This window comes from Coregonus lavaretus (assembly GCF_964263955.1).
Source record: "Coregonus lavaretus genome assembly, chromosome: 20".
Classification (NCBI taxonomy): domain Eukaryota; kingdom Metazoa; phylum Chordata; class Actinopteri; order Salmoniformes; family Salmonidae; genus Coregonus; species Coregonus lavaretus.
Genome location: NC_140007.1, coordinates 30,885,499 through 30,907,263, shown reverse-complemented (window position 1 = coordinate 30,907,263; position 21,765 = coordinate 30,885,499). Strand labels below are relative to the sequence as shown.

General features: G+C 44.6%; 1 protein-coding gene across 1 annotated transcript in view; it reads left to right on the top strand.

Annotated features, from left to right (window-relative positions):
* Positions 1-21,233, top strand: part of LOC311147998 (protein-serine O-palmitoleoyltransferase porcupine-like) — a 34,340-nt gene extending 13,107 nt beyond the window's left edge. The window contains exons 9-15 of the mRNA XM_084184872.1: positions 209-334; positions 2,063-2,163; positions 2,384-2,460; positions 2,542-2,605; positions 2,856-2,941; positions 16,780-16,893; positions 18,987-21,233. Coding sequence (XP_084040998.1) covers positions 209-334; positions 2,063-2,163; positions 2,384-2,460; positions 2,542-2,605; positions 2,856-2,941; positions 16,780-16,893; positions 18,987-19,088 — 670 coding nt within the window. The 3' untranslated portion in view covers positions 19,089-21,233. The remainder of the gene's footprint in view (positions 1-208; positions 335-2,062; positions 2,164-2,383; positions 2,461-2,541; positions 2,606-2,855; positions 2,942-16,779; positions 16,894-18,986) is intronic.
* The last annotated feature ends 532 nt before the right edge of the window (positions 21,234-21,765 follow it).

The window sequence follows — 21,765 nt, the reverse complement described above, 5'->3', positions numbered from 1 at the left end:
GGTGGTCTATTCAAACAGCTCTTACACTAAAAGTGCATTATAAAATATTTAAAACAATTTCACAGTATTATTCCAACCTCATAGTGTGGAAATATATATAACAACACAGGAAAATCACGTTTTTGACTGCACTGGGCCTATAAGTGTGATTTGAGGCTTTTATTTTGACAGGTGTCTTCTAATCTAACCTTCTTCCATTGACCTCTAGGTGGCTCCTGGCCTATGAGAATGCACTCTCATTCCACTTCAGCAACTACTTTGTGGGTTACCTGAGTGAGACCACCACCACTCTGGCTGGAGCAGGCTTTACTGAGGAGAAAGACAACCTCAAATGGTGAGTGCATTAAAGCATCATGTGACTAGGCTTGGCATAGACTTGCCATAAGTTACAGTGCATTCGGAAAGTATTCATACCCCTTGACTTTTACACATTTTGTTACGTTACAGCCTTATTCTAAAATGGATTAAATTGTTTTTACCCCCCTCATTAATCTACACACAATGCCCCATAATGACAAAGCAAAAACTGTTTTTTAGAAATGTTTGCAAATGTGTGTGTATATATAAAAACAAAAAACGGATATAACATTTACATACGTTTTCAGCCCTTTACTCAGTACTTTGTTGAAGCACCTTTGGCAGCGATTACAGCCTCAAGTCTTCTTGGGTAAGACGCTACAAGCTTGGCACACCTATATTTGGGGAGTTTCTCCCTTTCTCTGCAGATCCTCTCAAGCTCTGTCTGGTTGGATGGGGAGCATCGCTGCACAGCTATTTTCAGGTCTCTCCAGAGATGTTTGATCGGGTTCAAGTCCGGGCTATGGCTGGGCCACTCAAGGACATTCAGAGACTTGTCCCGAAGCCACTCCTACGTTGTCTTGGCTGTGTGCTTAGGGTCGTTGTCCTGTTGGAAGGTGAACCTTCGCCCCGGTCTGAGGCCCTGAGTGCTCTGGAGCAGGTTTTCATCAAGGATCTCTCTGTACTTTGCTCCGTTCATCTTTCCCTCGATCCTGACTAGTCTCCCAGTCCCTGCTGCTGAAAAACATCCCCACAGCATGATGATGCTGCCACCACCATGTTTCACTGTAGGGATGGTGCCAGGTTTCCTCCAGACGTGACGCTTGGCATTCAGGCCAAAGAGTTCAATCTTGGTTTCATCAGACCAGAGAATCTTGTTTCTCATGGTCTGAGAGTCCTTTAGGTGCCTTTTGGCAAGCTCCAAGCGGGCTGTCATGTGCCTTTTACTGAGGAGTGGCTTCTGTCTGGCCACTCTACCTTAAAGGCCTGATTGGTGGAGTGCTGCAGAGATGGTTGTACTTCTGGAAGGTTCTCCCATCTCCACAGAGGACCTCTGGAGCTTTGTCAGAGTGACCATCGGGTTCTTGGTCACCTCCCTGACCAAGGCCCTTCTACCCCGATTGCTCAGTTTGGCAGGGCGGCCAGCTCTAGGAAGAGCCTTGGTGGTTACAAACTTCTTCCATTTAAAAATGATTGAGGCCAATGTGTTCTTGGGGACCTTCAATGCTGCAGAAATGTTTTGGTACCCTTCCCCAGATCTGTGCCTCGACACAATCCTGTCTCGGAGCTCTACGGACAATTTATTGGTTTTTGCTCTGACATGCACTGTCAACTGTGGGACCTTTATATAGACAAGTGTGAGCCTTCCCAAATCATGTCCAATCAATTGAATTTACCACAGGTGGACTCCAATCAAGTTGTAGAAACATTTCAAGGGTGATCAATGGAAACAAGATGCACCTGAGCTCAGTTTTGAGTCTCATAGCAAAGGGTCTGAATAGTTAAGGTATTTTTAAAAAATTATACATTTGCAAACATTTCTAAAACCTGTTTTTGCTTTGTCATTATGGGGTATTGTGTCTAGATTGATGAGGAAAAAAATGTATTCAATCAATTTTAGAATAAGGCTGTAACGTAACAAAGTGTAAAAAGTCAAGGGGTCTGAATACTTTCCGAATGCGCTGTAAATACTTTGTTTGGCCCCCTCCTGGTTCTCTTTTCCCCTCAAACAGCCCAACTGAAATGCATGTGTTTTATTCTCCAGGGATATGACTGTTGCTAGGCCCCTGCATGTGGAGTTTCCCAGGTCTATGGTGGAGGTGGCCACCTCCTGGAATCTGCCCATGTCCAGATGGCTCAACACCTGTAAGCTTTCTGTGAAATGGGACAAATTTACAGCATTATTACCCTCTGCCTATAAAGACCTTACTTTGAACGAAATACACAAAATTAATACAACTGTTATTTTTTTTACTGTTTTAACAGTTGCCCTTCTACAATTTAAATATAAAGCAGTGAAATTACTCCATTTGAACTGGAATACAAAACTTGATTCCCTAAAAACTGTTTCTGTCTGATCACCCAGATGTTTTTACTAGTGCTCGCAACCTTGGAACCTTTTCAGCCATCCTAGTGACATACACAGCCAGTGCACTTCTACATGTGAGTATGCACAAGCAGGTGTGGGTGTGAGTGCAGGTGTGTAAGAGATATTTTCTTACCATTGTCTCCTTTGACCTTTAGGGTCTCAGCTTCCACCTGGGTGCAGTGCTACTGTCTCTCGGGTTCATCACGTATATTGAGCATGGTAAGTCTATAAAATAGCACTTTTCTAATTTTATTTAAGTTCCACGTTACCTTTCAGTAATAACATTATTTACATCTGGAGAATAACTTTAGGTGACATATAGAGTTTGTTTATTACTAATGAACAATCAATTAACTTCGCTTTGTGGCACAAAGCACAGCAAATGCTGAGTAGGTATGACAAGATTAATCATTGCGAATTATATTTGAGCTGCCTGAGACTAATTTTATCGCATTATCCTCTGTTCCAGTTTTGCGGAAGAGACTGGCAGCCATTTTTAATGCGTGTATTCTGTCAAAGAAATGCCAGCCAAACTGCACTCACAAGAACAATAAGGTATGGTTTAATTATTTTATTTGTGTGATATTTATGCATTATGGAATTTTGCTCCCATGCAAATGGACCAAACAATGTTTCACTATCTCTTATACTTAAAGGAAAAATCCACCCAAATCTACTCATTCCTGTAATTTACAGTGTTAAATAACACTCTGTGAGAACAATATTTTTTGTGAACAAATGTTTCATTTTGGCGTGATGATAATAAGGTTGGGAGCAACATGGAAAATAGTTGTGGAAATCTGTTGCAGCTCAAGTCGACTACAAAATCCACAATGCAATGCACTCTCTATTGGCTGGCTGGCTAGCTAGCAAACGTAGCTAAACACAATATTACCAAAGACAATATCAGCATGTAACGTAGCTAGTTAGCTGTAAAATCGCCTAAACAAACTGCACTATCAATTTAGGAGTCTACAATGTCAACCTGCAGATCGATGTGCCTTACAGAGTGGAGTCTAATATTCGCAACTTCAGATATACTTTTGAGTAGCTGGGAAACATTGCCCATGCTACGTCAATGGGCCGCGCGGTGCATTCTGGGCGATTCTGGGACAAGGCGCACTCTCCTTCAAGGAGTAAATGGGAGTCTATTGGGCGCTATGTTACGAACCCCGTGGCTTTAAACGTCTAGGGTGGATGGACATGAGACCCGTAACATAATTCATGCAAATTATAAGCGTGACATGGAACAGTGAGAAATAAAACTACACGACAACCATAAACTACCGTCAAACATAAAAGGTTTATTGTTGAACACACGGTAAAGGTTTGGGAAAAAGGGCTGAGCAGGACCCAAGAAATGAAACAAGTGTAAAACACCCCTAAACTGATCTTGCCTGCCTCAAGAACCGCTAAGCTACTGCTAATCATACAAAAATACAGTGGGTGGTCCGCTCAGGTCTAACTAGTGTTTTTAGACAGTTTTCTTCCTACGGGTAATGTACGCCCAAGGGCAACTTGCTTAAACTCCCCTTTTCCCAGAAACACACAGAGTTACCAAACAGAGTAACCAGCAAATGAGTGAGTACACAAAACACAGGACACCACAGTATTCATACTCACATACGAAAAGTAGTCTAACAAAGTTACCAAACAGAGTAACCAGCAACTTAGTGCGTAAACAAAACACAGGACACCACAGTATCAAATCAAATCAAATTTTATTGGTCACATGCGCCGAATACAACAGGTGCAGACATTACAGTGAAATGCTTACTTACAGCCCTTAACCAACAGTGCATTTATTTTAAACAAAAAAAGTAAGAATAAAACAACAACAAAAAAAGTGTTGAGAAAAAAAGAGCAGAAGTAAAATAAAGTGACAGTAGGGAGGCTATATATACAGTAAAATAAAGTGACAGTAGGGAGGCTATATATACAGGGGGGTACCGTTGCAGAGTCAATGTGCGGGGGCACCGGCTAGTTGAGGTAGTTGAGGTAATATGTACATGTGGGTAGAGTTAAAGTGACTATGCATAAATACTTAACAGAGTAGCAGCAGCGTAAAAAGGATGGGGTGGGGGGGCAGTGCAAATAGTCCGGGTAGCCATGATTAGCTGTTCAGGAGTCTTATGGCTTGGGGGTAGAAGCTGTTGAGAAGTCTTTTGGACCTAGACTTGGCACTCCGGTACCGCTTGCCGTGCGGTAGCAGAGAGAACAGTCTATGACTAGGGTGGCTGGAGTCTTTGACAATTTTGAGGGCCTTCCTCTGACACCGCCTGGTATAGAGGTCCTGGATGGCAGGGAGCTTTGCCCCAGTGATGTACTGGGCCGTACGCACTACCCTCTGTAGTGCCTTGCGGTCAGAGGCCAAGCAGTTGCCATACCAGGCGGTGATGCAACCAGTCAGGATGCTCTCGATGGTGCAGCTGTAGAATTTTTTGAGGATCTGAGGACCCATGCCAAATCTTTTTAGTCTCCTGAGGGGGAATAGGCTTTGTCGTGCCCTCTTCACGACTGTCTTGGTGTGTTTGGACCATGATAGTTCGTTGGTGATGTGGACACCAAGGAACTTGAAGCTCTCAACCTGTTCACATACGGAAATAGTCTCTCACAAAAAACACAACTGACCGGCTTTTAAACAATGAAATGTGTGATGGAAAAACCAGCTACAGGTGGTGCAATGCAGAGGAATGTTCACTGATTGGTCCACCTTAGCAATCAGCAGACACCTCAACGACCACCAATCAGGAACATACAGGACACCTGTGATTAGGGCAGAAGTAGAGGAAAAACACAAAAAGACACAGGATTCCTGTATGCGTAACACGCTAGTTCAAAACCCCAACATTAGCACGAATTTCGTCAACAAGAAGTAACACATTACAAATCTTTTCAGAGATGTGAGATAATTAACTTGCTATCCGTAGTATCGTATAGCTTTGGAATCGTGACATTATGTGCTTTCGAGAAAAATCTGCACGTTTCTCGACATATACACTGACTTTGAGAAGGGATTGCGTGACGCTTAGCAACCGCGTGACGCGGAATGACAACGTGAACGCGATTGGTCGACAGTCTGCTGGGTAGGGTGTTATACATTCCTTCATTCAATGGATTCTTATCTCCTTTCTATAATATCTCTGGCAACGGCACCATGCAATACTGCCTGGACTAAATAGGAAATAGTTAAAATGTGCTAGACCCTCCATTAAATTACACATTTGTCGAGGTAGGAATATCGCAAAAATATGATCAATGGCTCATTCGAGAGAAGACATCCTCCCGAGCTCTGCTCCTATTGGTTTACCCACTGCCCTAAGGCAGCATCAGCCTGAGACAAAATTATGCACACACCTAGAGCCAATAGGAGTACAGGTGTCCCTATAAGAGGGGATGCCTCCCCTCAATCAGCCTCCCTTTATCTTCAGCGACTGGACTAGACTGAAGAAGCCAAGAAGAGACGAAGAGAAGACTCAGGACGAAGAAAACGCTGTCGATTTTCCAGATCATCGACGTCGTTCTACAATGAGCACACCAAGCTTATCCGTAGGGTAAGTATTAAACAAAAGCTATTTTCAGAGCTCTATGTCGCTGTTCCCCTTGGCGGCTGTCGACCCCCACCGACTTATGTTTCGTGGGTTGAGGGACACGGCATGCCAGGGACGGCCAAATTAATCCCCCACTATGCGCCAGCTGCGCCCTCCTTTTTTTGAAGGAGAGGAAGCAGCGTTGGGTATTTTAAGGGAGGATATTCCTCTTGAGGATGTGCTATCAGTGTTAGCCTTAGCTTCTGAGGCATCATCTGAGGGCACTGACTCAGGAGATGACAGGGCTATTGGGGAAGAAATGAATATTCTATTGAAACAATTCATTACACTAACCCAGATGTTTAACACCCCTTTTCCCTCAGGAAAGTGTGAGGTCATTTACATCCCTGGATGATGACGCCACAGCCTCTCTGTGCTCTGAATTTTCAGGTCTCATTGAGTGGGCTGCTAAACAGCTGGAGATTAAGCTGCCCCCCATTCCCTCCAACCCGGAAGTGGACATGATGGAGGGCGGCCGTTACTCTCGCTACAGCTCGGCGTCAGACGGTGGCCTCCAGCAGCAAGGGAGCGGGCCTCGCCCCCCCCCCCCCCCCCTGCAGCGCCAGAGGTGCCGACCATTCCGCCGGCGAGAGAGGTCATTAAAGCGTCATCCTGGCATCACCCGAAGGGCGGCCAGAAGAGACGCTGTTTATGTCATGGCGAGGGGGAGAGAACGGAAGACGGCGCAGCGCCTGGTGTGACTGAGCCCACTGTTCCCCCCCACCGTTGAGGGTATGGAGGAGAATGTTTTTTGTTGATGTGTGTAATAAAGAGTTGGCTCTACCTGACTTTGTCAAAAAAAAGAGCCCCTTTTCCATAATACATCCGAGAGCGTTCCACCTTCCTCACTCTCGCTCTCTGTCTTACCACTCGAGTGCAGCTCAGCCCACCACGGTGCGTTGCTGAGCGCACACATAAGGTAGGTATAAAAAGGATATTAAGTTTAAGATGTTACCTTATGAAGACCTCACTTTACAGACTCCTAGGAGTGCTGTAGTGAGTGTCTCACATAGCAGGCTGCAGTCTCAGCCGGATGATGACGCGACCGCTATTCGGGACGGCGCTCTGTCTCAGGCTAACGCCTCAGTCAGTGCAGTTCAGACCCGTGTTGCGTTCACGGAGGGCCGGAATGCTATGGTTACGAGTTTAACCAAAGTATCGGCGCCCCCGTTTCTCTCAGAACGCGCTGATGCTCACCACACTGAGTGTAGCTCAGCCCACCAGGGGTGCAGAGCTGGGCACACGCAGGAGGTGAATGTTAAAAAGGGTATCAAGGCGCCGCCTTGTGTTACCTCATAGAGACCTCACATTACAGACTCCTAGGAGTGCTGTAGTGAGTGTCTCACATAGCAGGCTGCAGTCTCAGTCAGATAGTGACAGGATGATGCAACCGCTATTCGGGGGAAGGCGCACTGTCTCAGGCTAAGGCCTCTGTCAGTGCAGTTCAGACCCATGCTGCATTCAAGGAGGGCCGGAATACTACGGTTACGGGTTTAACCAACATATCGGCGCCCCCGTTTTCTCTCAGAATGCGCTGATGCTCACCACACTGAGTGTAGCTCAGCCCACCAGGGGTGCAGAGCTGAACACACACAGGAGGTGAATGTTAAGAAGGTATCAAGGCGTCGCCTTGTGTTACCTCATAGAAACCTCACATTACAGACTCCTAGGAGTGCTGTAGTGAGTGTCTCACATAGCAGGCTGCAGTCTCGGTCAGACACTGACATGATGACACAGCCGCTATTTGGGGATGGCGCACTATCGCAGACTAAGGTCTCTGTTAGTGCGATTCAGACCCATGCTGCGTTCACGGAGGGCCCGATTACCACGGTCACGAAAGTAACCAACGTATCGGCGCCCCCACCTCTCTTAGAACGCGCCAATGCTCACCACACTGAGTGTAATTCAGCCCACCAAAGGTGCAGAGCTGAGCACACACAGGAGGTGAAAGGGAAAAAGATACCAAGGCACCGTCTTAGGTTATCTCAAAGAGACCTCACATTACAGACTCCAAGGAGTACTGTAGTGAGTGTCTCTCATAGCAGGTTGCAGTCTCAGTCAGGAGACAGGATGACGCAACCGTTGTTTGGGGGATGGTGCATTATCGCAGACTAAGGTCTCTGTTAATGCGATTCAGACCCATGCTGCGTTCACGGAGGGCCTGATTACTATGGTTACGGGTATAACCAATGTATCGGTGCCCCCGCTTCTCACAGAACGCGCTGATGCTCACCACGCTGAGTGTGGCTCAACCCACCAGAGGTGCAGAGTTGAACACACACAGAAGGTGAAGGTTAAGAAGGTATCAAGGCGCCGCCTTGTGTTACCTCATAGAGACCTCATATTACAGACTCCTAGGAGTATTGTAGTGAGGGGCTCTAATAGCGAATTGCAGTCATCTGGGATGATGACGCAATCGCTTGCTGGGGATGGTGCCCTGTCGCAGGCTGTGGCCTCGGTCAGTGCAATTCAGACCCGCGCTGCGTTCACGGAGGGCAGGAATACGACGGTTACGGGTTTAACTGACGTCTCTGCCCCTCCTTCTCTCTCAGAGCGCACTAATGTTTCCTCTCCCTTTCATGGGAGGCCCGCCTTGGGCTGTTCCACCACCTCAGTGTTGGAGAACAGCAGCGGCAAGGGCCATAGAGGAATACAGGTCCTTCCTACTGAATGTACCACAGCTTCGCGCTCGCCCGCTTTCTCTGCATTGCTGGCAATGGCAGCGAAGCTGCACCCTCTCACGCTAGCTAGAACAGACGTTGCAGAAGGGTTATGCCCTCCAATTCCATCGGACCCCACCCCCATTCAGAGGAGACGGTGATGAAAACGCCCGAAAAAGTGGCCGCTCTGGTTTCAGAGATTACGGAACTTTTGGCGAAGGAGGTGGTCACAGTAGTTCCCCAGGAGCAAAGGAACAAAGGGCTATATTCGCCCTACTTCCTGGTGCCCAAAAAGACGGGGGGAATGAGGCCGATATTGGATTTACGCATTCTCAACGAGAGCGTAACCAACCGGCCCTTTCGAATGCTAACGACAAAACGTCTGCTGGAATGTGTCCAGAAAGGAGACTTTTGTACGAGCATAGACCTAAAGGACGCGTACTTTCATGTGCCGGTACAGCCGCGTCACAGGAAGTTTCTGCGATTCGCCTTTCAAGGGGTGGCGTACGAATACACGAGGATGCCATTTGGGTACGCCCTGGCACCTCGCACGTTTTCCAAGTGTGTGGAGGAGGCATTGGAACCGTTGCGTCGTCTGGCGATCACTCACACGACACAGTGATTCATCTCACACGTCTGGGGTTCGCTGTGAATTGGAAAAAGAGCGCGCCCTGGCCCAGTCATCAGATTTTCTACCAGGGGATACAGCTAGACACTGTAATGATGAGGGCTCGAATTTCGGACCCCCGAAGGGTAGCCTTGTTGCTAGCCCTGAGGAAGTGTCGTCCGAATCACACGGTGACGGCGCTGTCGATCATGTCACTTTTGGGTCTCGTCGTCAGCCCACTCTGTGGTTCCGCTGGGACTCCGGCACATGCGCAGGATGCAGCGATGGTTCGCCCAACTAAGACTAGACCCATTGCGTCAACGTCATCGGTTGGTGGTGGTTCCCCTCTCGCTCAGTGCAGATCTGAACTATTGGAGAAACCTGCGCGTTGTCACGCATGGAGTCCCGATAGGCAAAGTGTCCTCTTACATCCCAGTGTTCACAGATGCGTCTCTGACTGGATGGGGAGGGACATGTCAGACCCAAGCGATAGGAGGTGTGTGGCCTCTTTCGAGTCGCCACATCAACCTCTTGGAGTTGGAAACGGTTCGACTGGTTTTGACCCACTTCGCGTCTACCCTTCGGGGTCGCGATGTTCTGGTCTGGTTATACAACCGGACCACAGTAGCCCACATAAATCGCCAGGGAGGAGTCAGGTCTCCTGCTCTCCATCGGGCGGCAGAGGAATTGTGGCTGTGGGCTCACGAGCACCTTCGCTCATTGAGAGCAGCACACATTCCGGGCTACTTGAACGTAGGAGCAGACCTCATGTCAAGAGGGGGTACCTCGAGACGACGAGTGGTGTCTGCATCCGGACATTGTTCTCCAAATTTGGGAACAGCTCGGGAGAGCCGAGGTGGATCTATTCGCGTCACGCGTGAACGCGCAATGTCCCCTATGGTTCTCTCTGAGGGAACAGGACGAACCGCCACTGGGAAGAGACGCTTTTGCGCACCACCCGTGGCCGAGAGTTCTTCTGTATGCATTCCCTCCTGTCCTGCATTCTCCCTCTTTTAGCCAGGGTGAGGTCAGGAGGGCTGTCAGTGATATTGATAGCCCCCGATCGCCCAGGGGCTCCTTGGTTTGCGGAGATGAGTCAGATGTTGATTGCGCCACCTTGGCCAATTCCACATCGACGGGACGCATTGTCTCAGGCGGGGGGCACGATAGGGCAGTTGCCCATAATCGGCCAACCACTGAAGGCCTGGCTGCTGAGAGGGACAGGCTAGAGCGCCGTGGGTTATCTGATGCAGTGATCAGGACCATACAGGGTTCACGTGCCAGTTCCACTTCCAGGATGTATGCCAGTAGATGGAATGTGTTTTCACGATGGTGTGTCACACAAGGTGTAGACCCCATGAGCTGTCAGGTTGAGAGTATTCTCTCTTTCCTACAGCTTATGTTTGATAAGCAGCGATCGCCCGCCACCATTAAGGTGTTTGCAGCAGCGATTTCAGCTTGTCACGAGGGGTTTGGCAGAGACAATGTCTTTAGCCACCCTCTAGTGAAACGTTTCCTATTAGGAACGCGGCGGCTTAGGCCAACACCTAGAGCCACGCTTCCTCAGTGGGATTTGGCTTTGGTACTCGAAGCGCTATGTAAGTCGCCGTTCGAGCCATTGAATCAAATACCCCTCAAGATGCTGTCTATGAAGACTGCACTGTTGCTCGCTTTGACTACTGCTAAGCGTGTCAGTGATTTGTGTGCTCTTTCGACGAGACCCGACTGCCTGGCCATTAATGGCGATCTGAGCAGAGCGGTGTTACGTCCTAACCCAGCATTGGTGCCGAAGGTTATTAGGAGTTCATATAGATCATAGACCGTGGAGCTGTGGGCTTTTTCTCCCCCTCATAGGGAGAGGAGTGAGGAAAGGCTCCATCGCCTGTGCCCAGTACGCGCCTTGGCGTGTTACGTCGAGCGCAAAGCAGCGATTAGGTCATCGCCTCAGCTGTTTGTGTGTCACGGTGCGGCTGCACTAGGTAGACCACTTTCGAAACAGCGTCTGTCTCATTGGCTTTGTGAGGGCATTGAGACAGCTTATGAGCTAGCGGGGCGACAATTGCCTCAGGGTATCAGAGCTCACTCCACTCGTGGAGTAGCAGCTTCTACTGCCCTTTTCAGAGGAACAGGGGTAGAGGATATATGTAGAGCGGCGTCATGGTCAACACCGTCTCCATTTATCCGTTTCTATCTCTTGGATGTGTCTTCTAACTCTTTGGCTCAGTCTGTACTCAGCGTAGCTGAAGGGAGAACTTGAGCTAGGAGGAGAGGAATGCAGGACTGAGGAGACAGGGTCTCCATCAGGTCCGCTTCTGATAGAAGGACATATTTTTGGCATGACTCCTGACTGACAGGTTCAGTACAGTAGAGGGCATGTATTGATCTGCCCACCAGTGATTCAATGTAGTGGGGCGGAATGATGGGGGATAATAGTAGTAACTTATTATTATTTATTATAACTTGGTTACGATACTATTAGACCGGTCATGACAATTTGACGGAATGTGACGTCATCTATCTGCTTGTTCAGATTAGTATGAATCATGTTCTGGGATCTGCCCACTAATCTCTGGGGTTCCATTGATTGAGTGAGGCGGCCTACCGTGTACACAATGTAGAGTGACACTTTGTGTTATTCCATTAGTGGTCGGTAGTATTGTAACAGGATATTGAGGTACCATCTATCTGCTAGTACAGATTAGTATGGCCTGTATTCTGGTGATCTGCCCACTAGTCATTGGTGTTGCCATTGGACTAGGTGGGGCGGGTTTTTAACCGATGACGCAGTATCCAAGATGGCAGCATGTCAAGTCGTTTGTCAAGTCGTTTGTTTGTGACTAGTACATTTTAACCTACTAATAATCTATTTATTTATGGTTGCGTAACTTCGTTGTTGCGTAGTGCAAACTATTTTATTTTTGCTGGTGTAAAGATCACGGGTCCTCCTCAACTCGGAACTTCATTACTTGAAGTTTACCAAAGTAACCCTATCTCTGGCTGGCCTGAGTTCCTCGTTAGTCCGCGGAGTGTCTTGTCCGAGCTGCTCCTTGCTCTTCGCCTGGCTGTCAGTGGCAGCTCAACCCGTTCTCTCTATCGCCCTCAACACCCAATCTACTCACACGCGCAAACACTCACATTGACTCACATACACGCTGTCCCTCTCTCCACTTACCTTCGTTGGCCTCTTGTTTTTTGGTCAGAGAAAATGACAATTTACGTGGTATTGCTTTGTGCACTGACTTTATTGAACTCTGGAGAAAACGAACATTGTCGCAGGGTGAGTACATCTGACAATGTACTCTCGCGTCCATTAGACATTTTGTCTGCAGGAACTCGCTCTTTTTCACTCGGTCCACTCGTCCAAGTGCCGATGCATTTGTGGCATGATGTGAACAGTACGAATTTGTGTCACTACCAAAGTCTAATGGTTTTAAATGACTGTTTTGTATTGTCTGGAAACTCACTTGTAGAATTCGCTTGCAGTAGGTCTCTTAAAAAAGAGAAGCCGTGCAAGGTTATTAAACAGAGGTGCCTAGTTATTCTTCTGTTGTTGATATCAGGTAACGTGCAACCTAACCCTGGCCCTGATATGCAATGTCTCCAAACCCCCTCTGATTTTAAATCAAGATCTGGTTTTGGTATTTTTCATTTAAATGTACGCAGCCTGTTGTCAAAAATTGATGGGGTTAGGATTTGGGCTAAATCAACTGATGCTGATGTAATTGTGTTTTCGGAAACCTGGCTCAGCAAGTCTATTTTTGATAAGGATATTTGTATAAGTGGTTACAATGTTTATCGTGCAGATCGGGTTAAGAAAGGTGGGGGTGTGGCTATATATGTAAAATCTAAATTCCATGTAAGTGTGGCAAAGTCTGAAACTATTTGTAAACAGTTGGAATTTCTTGCTTTGAATATTGAGGTTTCAAAGGGCCTCTCTATAACTGTGATTGGCTGTTATAGACCCCCCTCTGCTCTTGGTGATGCATTTTCTTCTTTGACGCACCTTATGTCTAAACTTCTTTACAGTGAAATGATCTTGATTGGTGATCTCAACTGGTGTTGGTTAAAGCCGGTGTCTGATGATTTAAAAATGTTTTGTAATTCTATGAATCTTACCCAGTTGATTAATTCACCCACTCGCCCAAATCTTAAATGCCCTGATAAATCTACCCTGATTGATTTGATATTGACAAATGTTCCACATAAATATTCTGCGGTTGGTGTTTTTTGTAATGATTTAAGTGACCATTGTGCTGTTGTTGCTGTTAGAAATACTAAGGTTCCAAAGACAAATCCACGTTTTATTCGTAAGAGAAATTTGAAGTGTTTTAATGAGCAGGCTTTCTTTCATGATTTGTTTTATTTTGACTGGAGCAAGATTGAGCTTATCCCTGATGTGGAAACTGCCTGGATATTCTTTCATGATGGTTTTTTCCAAATAGTAAACAAACATGCACCATTCCGCAGGTTCAGGGTTAAAGGGCGGGATAATCCATGGTTTTCTTCTGAGCTGTCTTGTATTATTCACGACCGTAATCTAGCCTGGGCTAAAGCAAGGAAATCTTGTTCTGATGCTGATTGGCTTATTTTTAGGCAGTTAAGAAACAAGTGTTATTTTCTTCTCAGGAAGGCCAAGTCTGAATATTTTATGTCTGTTACCACTGATAACCTGAATGACCCTAGAAAGTTTTGGAATGCTATTAAGTCTATGTCTGGTAACAGTAATGTTAATGAATTACCGTCATGTGTTTTGAAGGACTCTGTTGCTATATATGACAAAACTGAAATGCTGAATTGTTTCAATGAGCACTTTGTATCATCTGGTAGGCTGTTTGATTCAGTGTCCTCTGTCTCTGTACAACCCTGTGTGGATGAACCAGTGTCCTCTGTCTCTGTACAACCCTGTGTGGATGAACCAGTGAGAGCTGGTCAAACTTTTAGTTTTCTGCCATTCTCAGTGCAGGTGGTACATAAAGCCCTGAAATCCTTAGATCAAAGAAAGCCTGCAGGTCCTGATCTTTTGGATCCCTGCTTTTTAAATCTGGCAGCTGATTTCATAGCTGAACCACTTACATATCTGTTCAATCTAACCCTGGAATGTAATGAAATTCCAAAGATCTGGAAGTCAGCATTTGTCCTACCACTTTTAAAAGGGGGAGATCCAACTCTTTTAAATAATTATAGGCCAATCTCAAAGCTGTCACCCCTGGTGAAAATACTTGAAACCCTTGTAAGTGAACAGCTAAAATAGTTTTTATTTACTAACTCTATTTTATCAATGTATCAATCGGGCTTCAGGAAGAAGCATAGCACAATTACAGCAGCCATGAAGGTTTTAAATGATATCACTGAAGCCCTTGACAAAAAACAGCACTGTGTCGCACTTTTTATTGATCTCTCTAAGGCTTTTGATACAGTTGATCATGCTATACTAAGGCAGAGATTGTTGAGTGTAGGTCTTTCGGAGCATGCAGTTGCATGGTTTGCTAACTATCTGTCTGATAGAACTCAGTGCACTCAATTTGATGGGCTTATGTCTGTTAAATTGTCTGTCCTGAATGGTGTGCCCCAGGGCTCTGTACTTGGTCCTCTCTTATTCACTATTTATATTAATGATTTAGACAAAAATGTCCAAAATGCACAACTTCATTTTTATGCTGATGATACTGTTATTTACTGTTGTGCCTCATCTCTTACAAAAGCTTTCCAGAACTTGCAAACTGCTTTTTATACTGTTCAACATACCTTGTGTCAATTGAAGCTTATCCTCAATACTGACAAAACTAAACTAATGGTGTTTTCTAATGCAAGAAATAGACCTCTGAACCTTTCACCTGTTACTACCTGTCAGGGCAAGGAGATTGAGGTTGTAACCTCATATAAATATCTTGGAATTCTAATTGATGACGGCCTCTCTTTTAAATTGCATATTCAACAACTTACAAAAAAATTGAAGCTGAAATTGGGATTTTATTTTAGGAATAAGGCCTGTTTTTCTTTTGAAGCCAGAAGGAGGCTAGTATCAGCTACATTTATGCCTTTACTAGACTATGGGGATATTTTATATATGAATGCTTCCGCTCAGTGTTTGAGATCAATTGACACTCTTTATCATGGTACTTTGAGATTTATTTTAAACTGCAAAACCCTTACGCACCACTGTACTTTGTATACCAGGGTTGGCTGGCCTTCTCTAGTCACTCGTAGGCTCAGTCACTGGTATACTTTTATTTACAAAGCCATTTTGGGTTTACTACCTTTTTATTTGGGCATTTTTATTGTTCAGAAATGTGGTGGGTACTCTCTTCGTTCACTGGACTTTATCCTGCTAACTGTTCCAAATGTCCGAACTGAATTTGGTAAAAGGTATTTTATGTACTCTGCGCCATCGTCTTGGAACACCTTACAAAATAATTTTAAACTGGAAGAACTTGTCCCGATTGGTGTTTTTAAATCTCTGATGAAGGATTTTGAGGCTGATTCCCTGACCTGTCAATGTTTTTAATTTGCTGTTTTTGATATTGTTATACTCTTGTGAATTCATGAATGGTTTTTACTAGATTACTTGTAGTTTTTCATGTTGTCTGTCTGTAATTTTTTGTAATGACTTGGTGCTGCCTATCTTGGCCAGGACGCTCTTGAAAAATAGATTTTAAATCTCAATGAGCCCTTCCTGGTTAAATAAAGGTTAAATAAATAAATTAAATAAATAAATATTGTGACACTTGTATGGTTACAGTGGTTGCAGTACTGCGGGAATTGGTTGCAGCCATTGCTAGGCCTGACCTTTTCATTTTGATGGGAAGTGTTGGGCTCGGCAGGGAGTACATTTTGGAGCGCTACGCTCCGCCTTAAACCAATAGGAGCAGAGCTCCCATATGGGGCGGAGCTCCACGATATAGAACGATTAGTTACCGGAGTGTAACTCCAGTTCTATGAGTGGAGCGGAGCCCCATAGGACTTAAGCCCCTGCCGACCCTCTCTAGTCTCGCTGAAGATAAATATCTCGGGAGGCTGATTGAGGGGAGGCATCCCCTCTTATAGGGACACCTGTACTCCTATTGGCTGTAGGTGTGTGCATAATTTTGTCTCAGGCTGATGCTGCCTTAGGGCAGTGGGTAAACCAATAGGAGCAGAGCTCCCCTATGGGGCTCCGCTCCACTCATAGAACTGGAGTTACACTCCGGTAACTAATCGTTATGACATCTGCCAGTATTGAAATCTGACATGAACCGTATGATAGACATTTCTGCGATATAAAAGTCGTATTCCTATTAACTTCCAGCTTGTGGAAGGCTACCTGAGAGCGACTTTATCACGGTGCTATGTCAAACCGGCCGGATTTCTGCCTGCTTGAACGCCAATGACTCAGATACACATGAAAACATGAAATGACCAAGGGAATCGATAAAACATCTCTCAAAGATGCTCAAAAACAATATAACATTCAAAATGGGTGAACCTTTCCTTTAACCGATGCCAAAAAATCCCCAATAAGAATGTTTGCAATCTCTTCTGCTCCTCCCATCAACACAGGTCCTGTGGGTGTACATCATTAACGTAGCCTTCAGTACCCTGGCAGTCTTCCACCTGGCATACCTGGGCTCTCTGTTCAACTCCAGTGTTGACTACATGGATGATGAGGAGGAGGTAACTATTTACTGAAGGGTGTCAGGCTCTAAGATGGCCAAATACAGTTGAAGTCGGAAGTTTACATACACTAAGGTTGCAGTCATTAAAAGTAGTTTTTAAACCACTCCACAAATTTCTTGTTAACAAACTATAGTTTTGGCAAGTCGGTTAGGACATCTACTTTGTGCATGACACAAGTAATTTTTCCATCAATTGTTCACAGATTATTTCACTTATAATTCACTGTATCACAATTCCAGTGGGTCTGAAGTTTACATACACTAAGTTGACTGCCTTTAAACAGCTTGGAAAATTCCAGAAAATGATGTCATGGCTTTAGAAGCTTCTGATAGGCTAATTGACATCATTTGAGTCAATTGGAGTTGTATACAAGGGGGTGTGAAAAATAAAAAGATAATGTATGCACTCACTAACAGTAAGTTGCTCTGGATAAGAGCGTCTGCTAAATGACTAAAATGTAAATGTAATGTACCTGTGGATGTATTTCAAGGCCTACCTTCAAACTCAGTGCGTCTTTGCTTGACATCATGGAAAAATCAAAAGAAATCAGCCAAGACCTCAGAAAATAAATTGTAGACCTCCACAAGTCTGGTTCATCCTTGGGAGCAATTTCCAAACGCCTGAAGGTACCACGTTCATTTGTACAAACAATAGTACGCAAGTATAAACACCATGGGACCACTCAGCCGTCATACCGCTCAGGAAGGAGACGCGTTTTGTCTCCTAGAGATGAACGTACTTTGGTGCGGAACGTGCAAATCAATCCCAGAACAACAGCAAATGACCTTGTGAAGATGCTGGAGGAAACGGGTACAAAAGTATCTATATCCACTTTAAAACGAGTCCTATATCGACATAACCTGAAAGGCCGCTCAGCAAGGAAGAAGCCACTGCTCCAAAACCGCCATAAAAAAGCCAGATTACGGTTTGCAACTGCACATGGGGACAAAGATCTTACTTTTTGGAGAAATGTCCTCTGGTCTGATGAAACAAAAATAGAACTGTTTGGCCATAATGACAATCGTTATGTTTGGAGGAAAAAAAGTGTGGCTTGCAAGCCGAAGAACACCATCCCAACCGTGAAGCACGGGGATGGCAGAATCATGCTGTGGGGGTGCTTTGCTGCAGGAGGGACTGGTGCACTTCACAAAATAGATGGCATCATGAAGAAGGAAAATTATGTGGATATATTGAAGCAACATCTCAAGACATCAGTCAGGAAGTTAAAGCTTGGTCACAAATGGGTCTTCCAAATGGACAATGACCCCAAGCATACTTCCAAAGTTGTGGCAAAATAGGGGCGGCAGGTTGCTTAGTGGTTAAGAGCGTTGTGCCAGTAACCAAAAGGTCTCTGGTTCTAATCCCCGAGCCGACTAGGTGAAAAATCTGTCTGTGCCCTTGAGCAAGGCACTTAACCCTATTTGCTCCTGTAAGTCGCTCTGGATAAGAGCGTCTGCTAAATGACTAAAATGTAAAATGTAAATGTAAAAATGGCTTAAGGACAACAAAGTCAAGGTATTGGAGTGGCCATCACAAAGCCCTGACCTCAGTCCTATAGAAAATTTGTGGGCAGAACTGAAAAAGCGTGTGCGAGCAAGGAGGCCTACAAACCTGACTCAGTTACACCAGCTCTGTCAGGAGGAATGGGCCAAAATTCACCCAACTTATTGTGGGAAGCTTGTGGAAGGCTACCTGAAACATTTGACCCAAGTTAAACAATTTTAAAGGCAATGCTACCAAATACTAATTGAGTGTATGGAAACTTCTGACCCACTGGGAATGTGATGAAAGAAATAAAAGCTGAAATAAATAATTCTCTCTACAATGATTCTGACATTTCACATTCTTAAAATAAAGTGGTGATCCTAATTGACCTAAAACAGGGAATTTTTACTAGGATTAAATGTCAGGAATTGTGAAAAACTGAGTTTAAATGTATTTGGCTAAGGTGTATGTAAACTTCCGACTTCAACTGTACATACATGACTCTGATGATACGATAACACGTAGCATCGTCAGATCTTTTAGAACGAAGCATTATGGTTGAGTTAGGCATTCCAAACCCATGTCTACGTTCTCTCCCTCTACAGAGTGACGTGGCCAACCACACCATTCAGAAGTGGTCGGAGCTGAGCTGGGCCAGTCACTGGGTGACGTTTGGCTGCTGGGTGCTCTACCGTATCATACTCTAGATGTGTGTCTGTGTGAGAGAGCGAGAGAGGGCTGGGGACAAAGACGGCGAGAGAAGGGAAGCAATAACGAGGGAATGAATGTGAGCCTGTTGTGTGAAGTCCTCTTGTATTGGACTGAAGAGTACACACAACCACCCCTATGTACAGTATATCAACTATTTTACTCAAGACCAACATGCAGTGCTCAGGACACCGCCTAAGAGATTGGGCTATCTACCTACTGTAACCTGCTGGTGACAAACTATTTTTGATACTCTTGAAATAATGGCCCACTCTTCCTTAATCACATCCTTTTGTTTGAGCTGCTGCATTCGTCCCTTGTGGAAAGACAGACAGCAGATACGGATCAGACATCTCACTGTGATTCTCAATCAATATCCATCCTGTCAGCATGGCAGTGGTCAATCTTTCACTCTCTTTTATGGACAGCTAAGAACCCATTCCTTAGATGTCAGAAGTGATTCTGGAATATGCCATTGAAGTATTGTTTTCCTGTTCCTCCATATTAGAATGCTACATTTTGTTATTACAACCTAATTAGTTATTACATCTGTAGAGCATGTAAAACCCAGATTTGAGATGAGGAAAGTGTCCATTTCTGTTTGTATGACAGCACAAACCAGAATTATAAGGCAGCAAATTTCCTTTGTGGATTTTAGTAGAAATAATAGAAGTTTGTATTTGTTCATGGTTTTTTTTAATTTATGGAAATAATCATGTCAGTTGGTGTTTGTGTATTTTATACTATGTTCTTCTCCCCATCCTGTAATTTGAGCCAATTTTTCCATTGTCCTGTTAATAACTATGTAACTGTGATATATTTTCCAAATTATTGTAGTTCAGTCAAAAAAGAACACAAGTCTTTACTTGGTCAGTCAGAGTTCTTCATGTTGCTATAAAGCGGATTATGAAAATACATAACTTCCTGTTTTAGATGCAAAATTAAGATGACATTTGAAGTTGCACCAGTAACTAAAGGCTTTTGTCATTTTCTATATCCTGCTCTTTTTTTTAACATGCTTTTATGGAAATGAATAATTCATGATGGAACGCTCATACATTTGGTTAATTTGAAGATGGCCAGTCCAGAAACAACCCTTATTGGCTTTTGTTACCTTTTTGTTTCTGTTACACAACTGTGACTGGGACTCTTACACTGGCATATGTAAAACATACTATAATCTTGGTTAACCCAGAACTAAAGTCTTGCGTAATTGGTCAGCTGCTCGGTTACGTTCTGGGTCCGTACATTTAAAGAGAAGGGATTAAGAGACGCTAGAACGAGGAGCTCCTTTCTTTTTGTAAATTACCTGGCAAGTCTATCGGCTGCATGCCCCCTCCCCTTCCGAAATTCGAAAGATGTTAACGCCTGCGAAATCGTGATTTGTCCACAAAAACAAAAAACCCAAACACCGGAACTACAGCTGCTCGTTATCCCACGCATCCCATTCCTTACCGACAGATTCTACGGTACCAGTTCTGTTTATGTAGATCTGTCCACGAGAGATTACATATACTGTAATTTAGTAGGCTTTCCGTTAGAGAACAATGTTCCGATAATTTTCCATGCAATGCACAAGCAAAGATTTTTATAACTAAACCAAGATAGACCACAGCCTGTTGTTTCCAATGGGAACAAATTAGTCATAGTGGGCAGAACAAGCAAGGAGGTGGGCAGAGCCAAGCATGAGCTAGCGAGATCCTATTGGCCCGTTCTAGCATTCATCTGCACATTTCCGTTAGGGAACGCCTACTCTGAAGTGTGCGTGTGCAGTAACTCAATTCGCCTTTGCAAGCCTAAACAAAGCGTATTTTTAAAACTTTGACAAAGGGTAAAGTCTACAAAACTTAGTCCACTCTGTTCATAACAGATTATAGTTTTGGGAACAGAAAACTATTGAAATCAAATGTTTAATTTGCAGAATGTCGGCCAAAATCCATCTTCTTCCATCTTCTCCCCCATATTTGGTAGTGAGTGGAAACGCCAAGCGGATGCTTCACATTTATACATCTGGTGAAATATCTGTGTCATTGTTCTATCTGTGGCACAAGTGCACAGCCTTAGCACATCACCTTTCACCACTGACCTAGTGAAATATTGACCCCAATTGTTTGTTTTGTAAAACTTTTACCTACAGTATATGTGTGAAGCTACTGTGATACTTTTTAATAAATTTTGTATCAAACCTGAATCACTGTCTATGGTTCAAGTTTATGTGAAGTACTATTCACTGTTAAAGGAAGCTGCCTTAAGTAAACCATTTCTGCCAAGCAGACATGTTCTCACGTGGCATTCAAAAACATATATTGTGTGAACATGTAACAACAAGAAACTGCTGGACTGTTTTAGGAAATAATAGTTTATTTGCTTATTTACAAGAATGGTTTGGACCGTTAGACAGTTGATCAAAATAAGGAACTTTAGATAGGAAGAGAGTGAAAGATTGGGTAGATGAAGGTTTCGGTTTCTGGGGAAGCTCAGAGCATTGGCTTGGTTTGACCTCGTGACCATCCATTTCCAAGCGTCCTACAATCCAGAGCAGACAATGAGGGAGGGGAAACAGGGTGGGAAGAAAGGGCACACAGTGGATCACTGATGGATGGAAATCTGGGACACTTTCTGCCCTTGTGAGAACAGGTGAGCGCAGTTGTGTAGCGATGACCTGTCTGCAGGTCC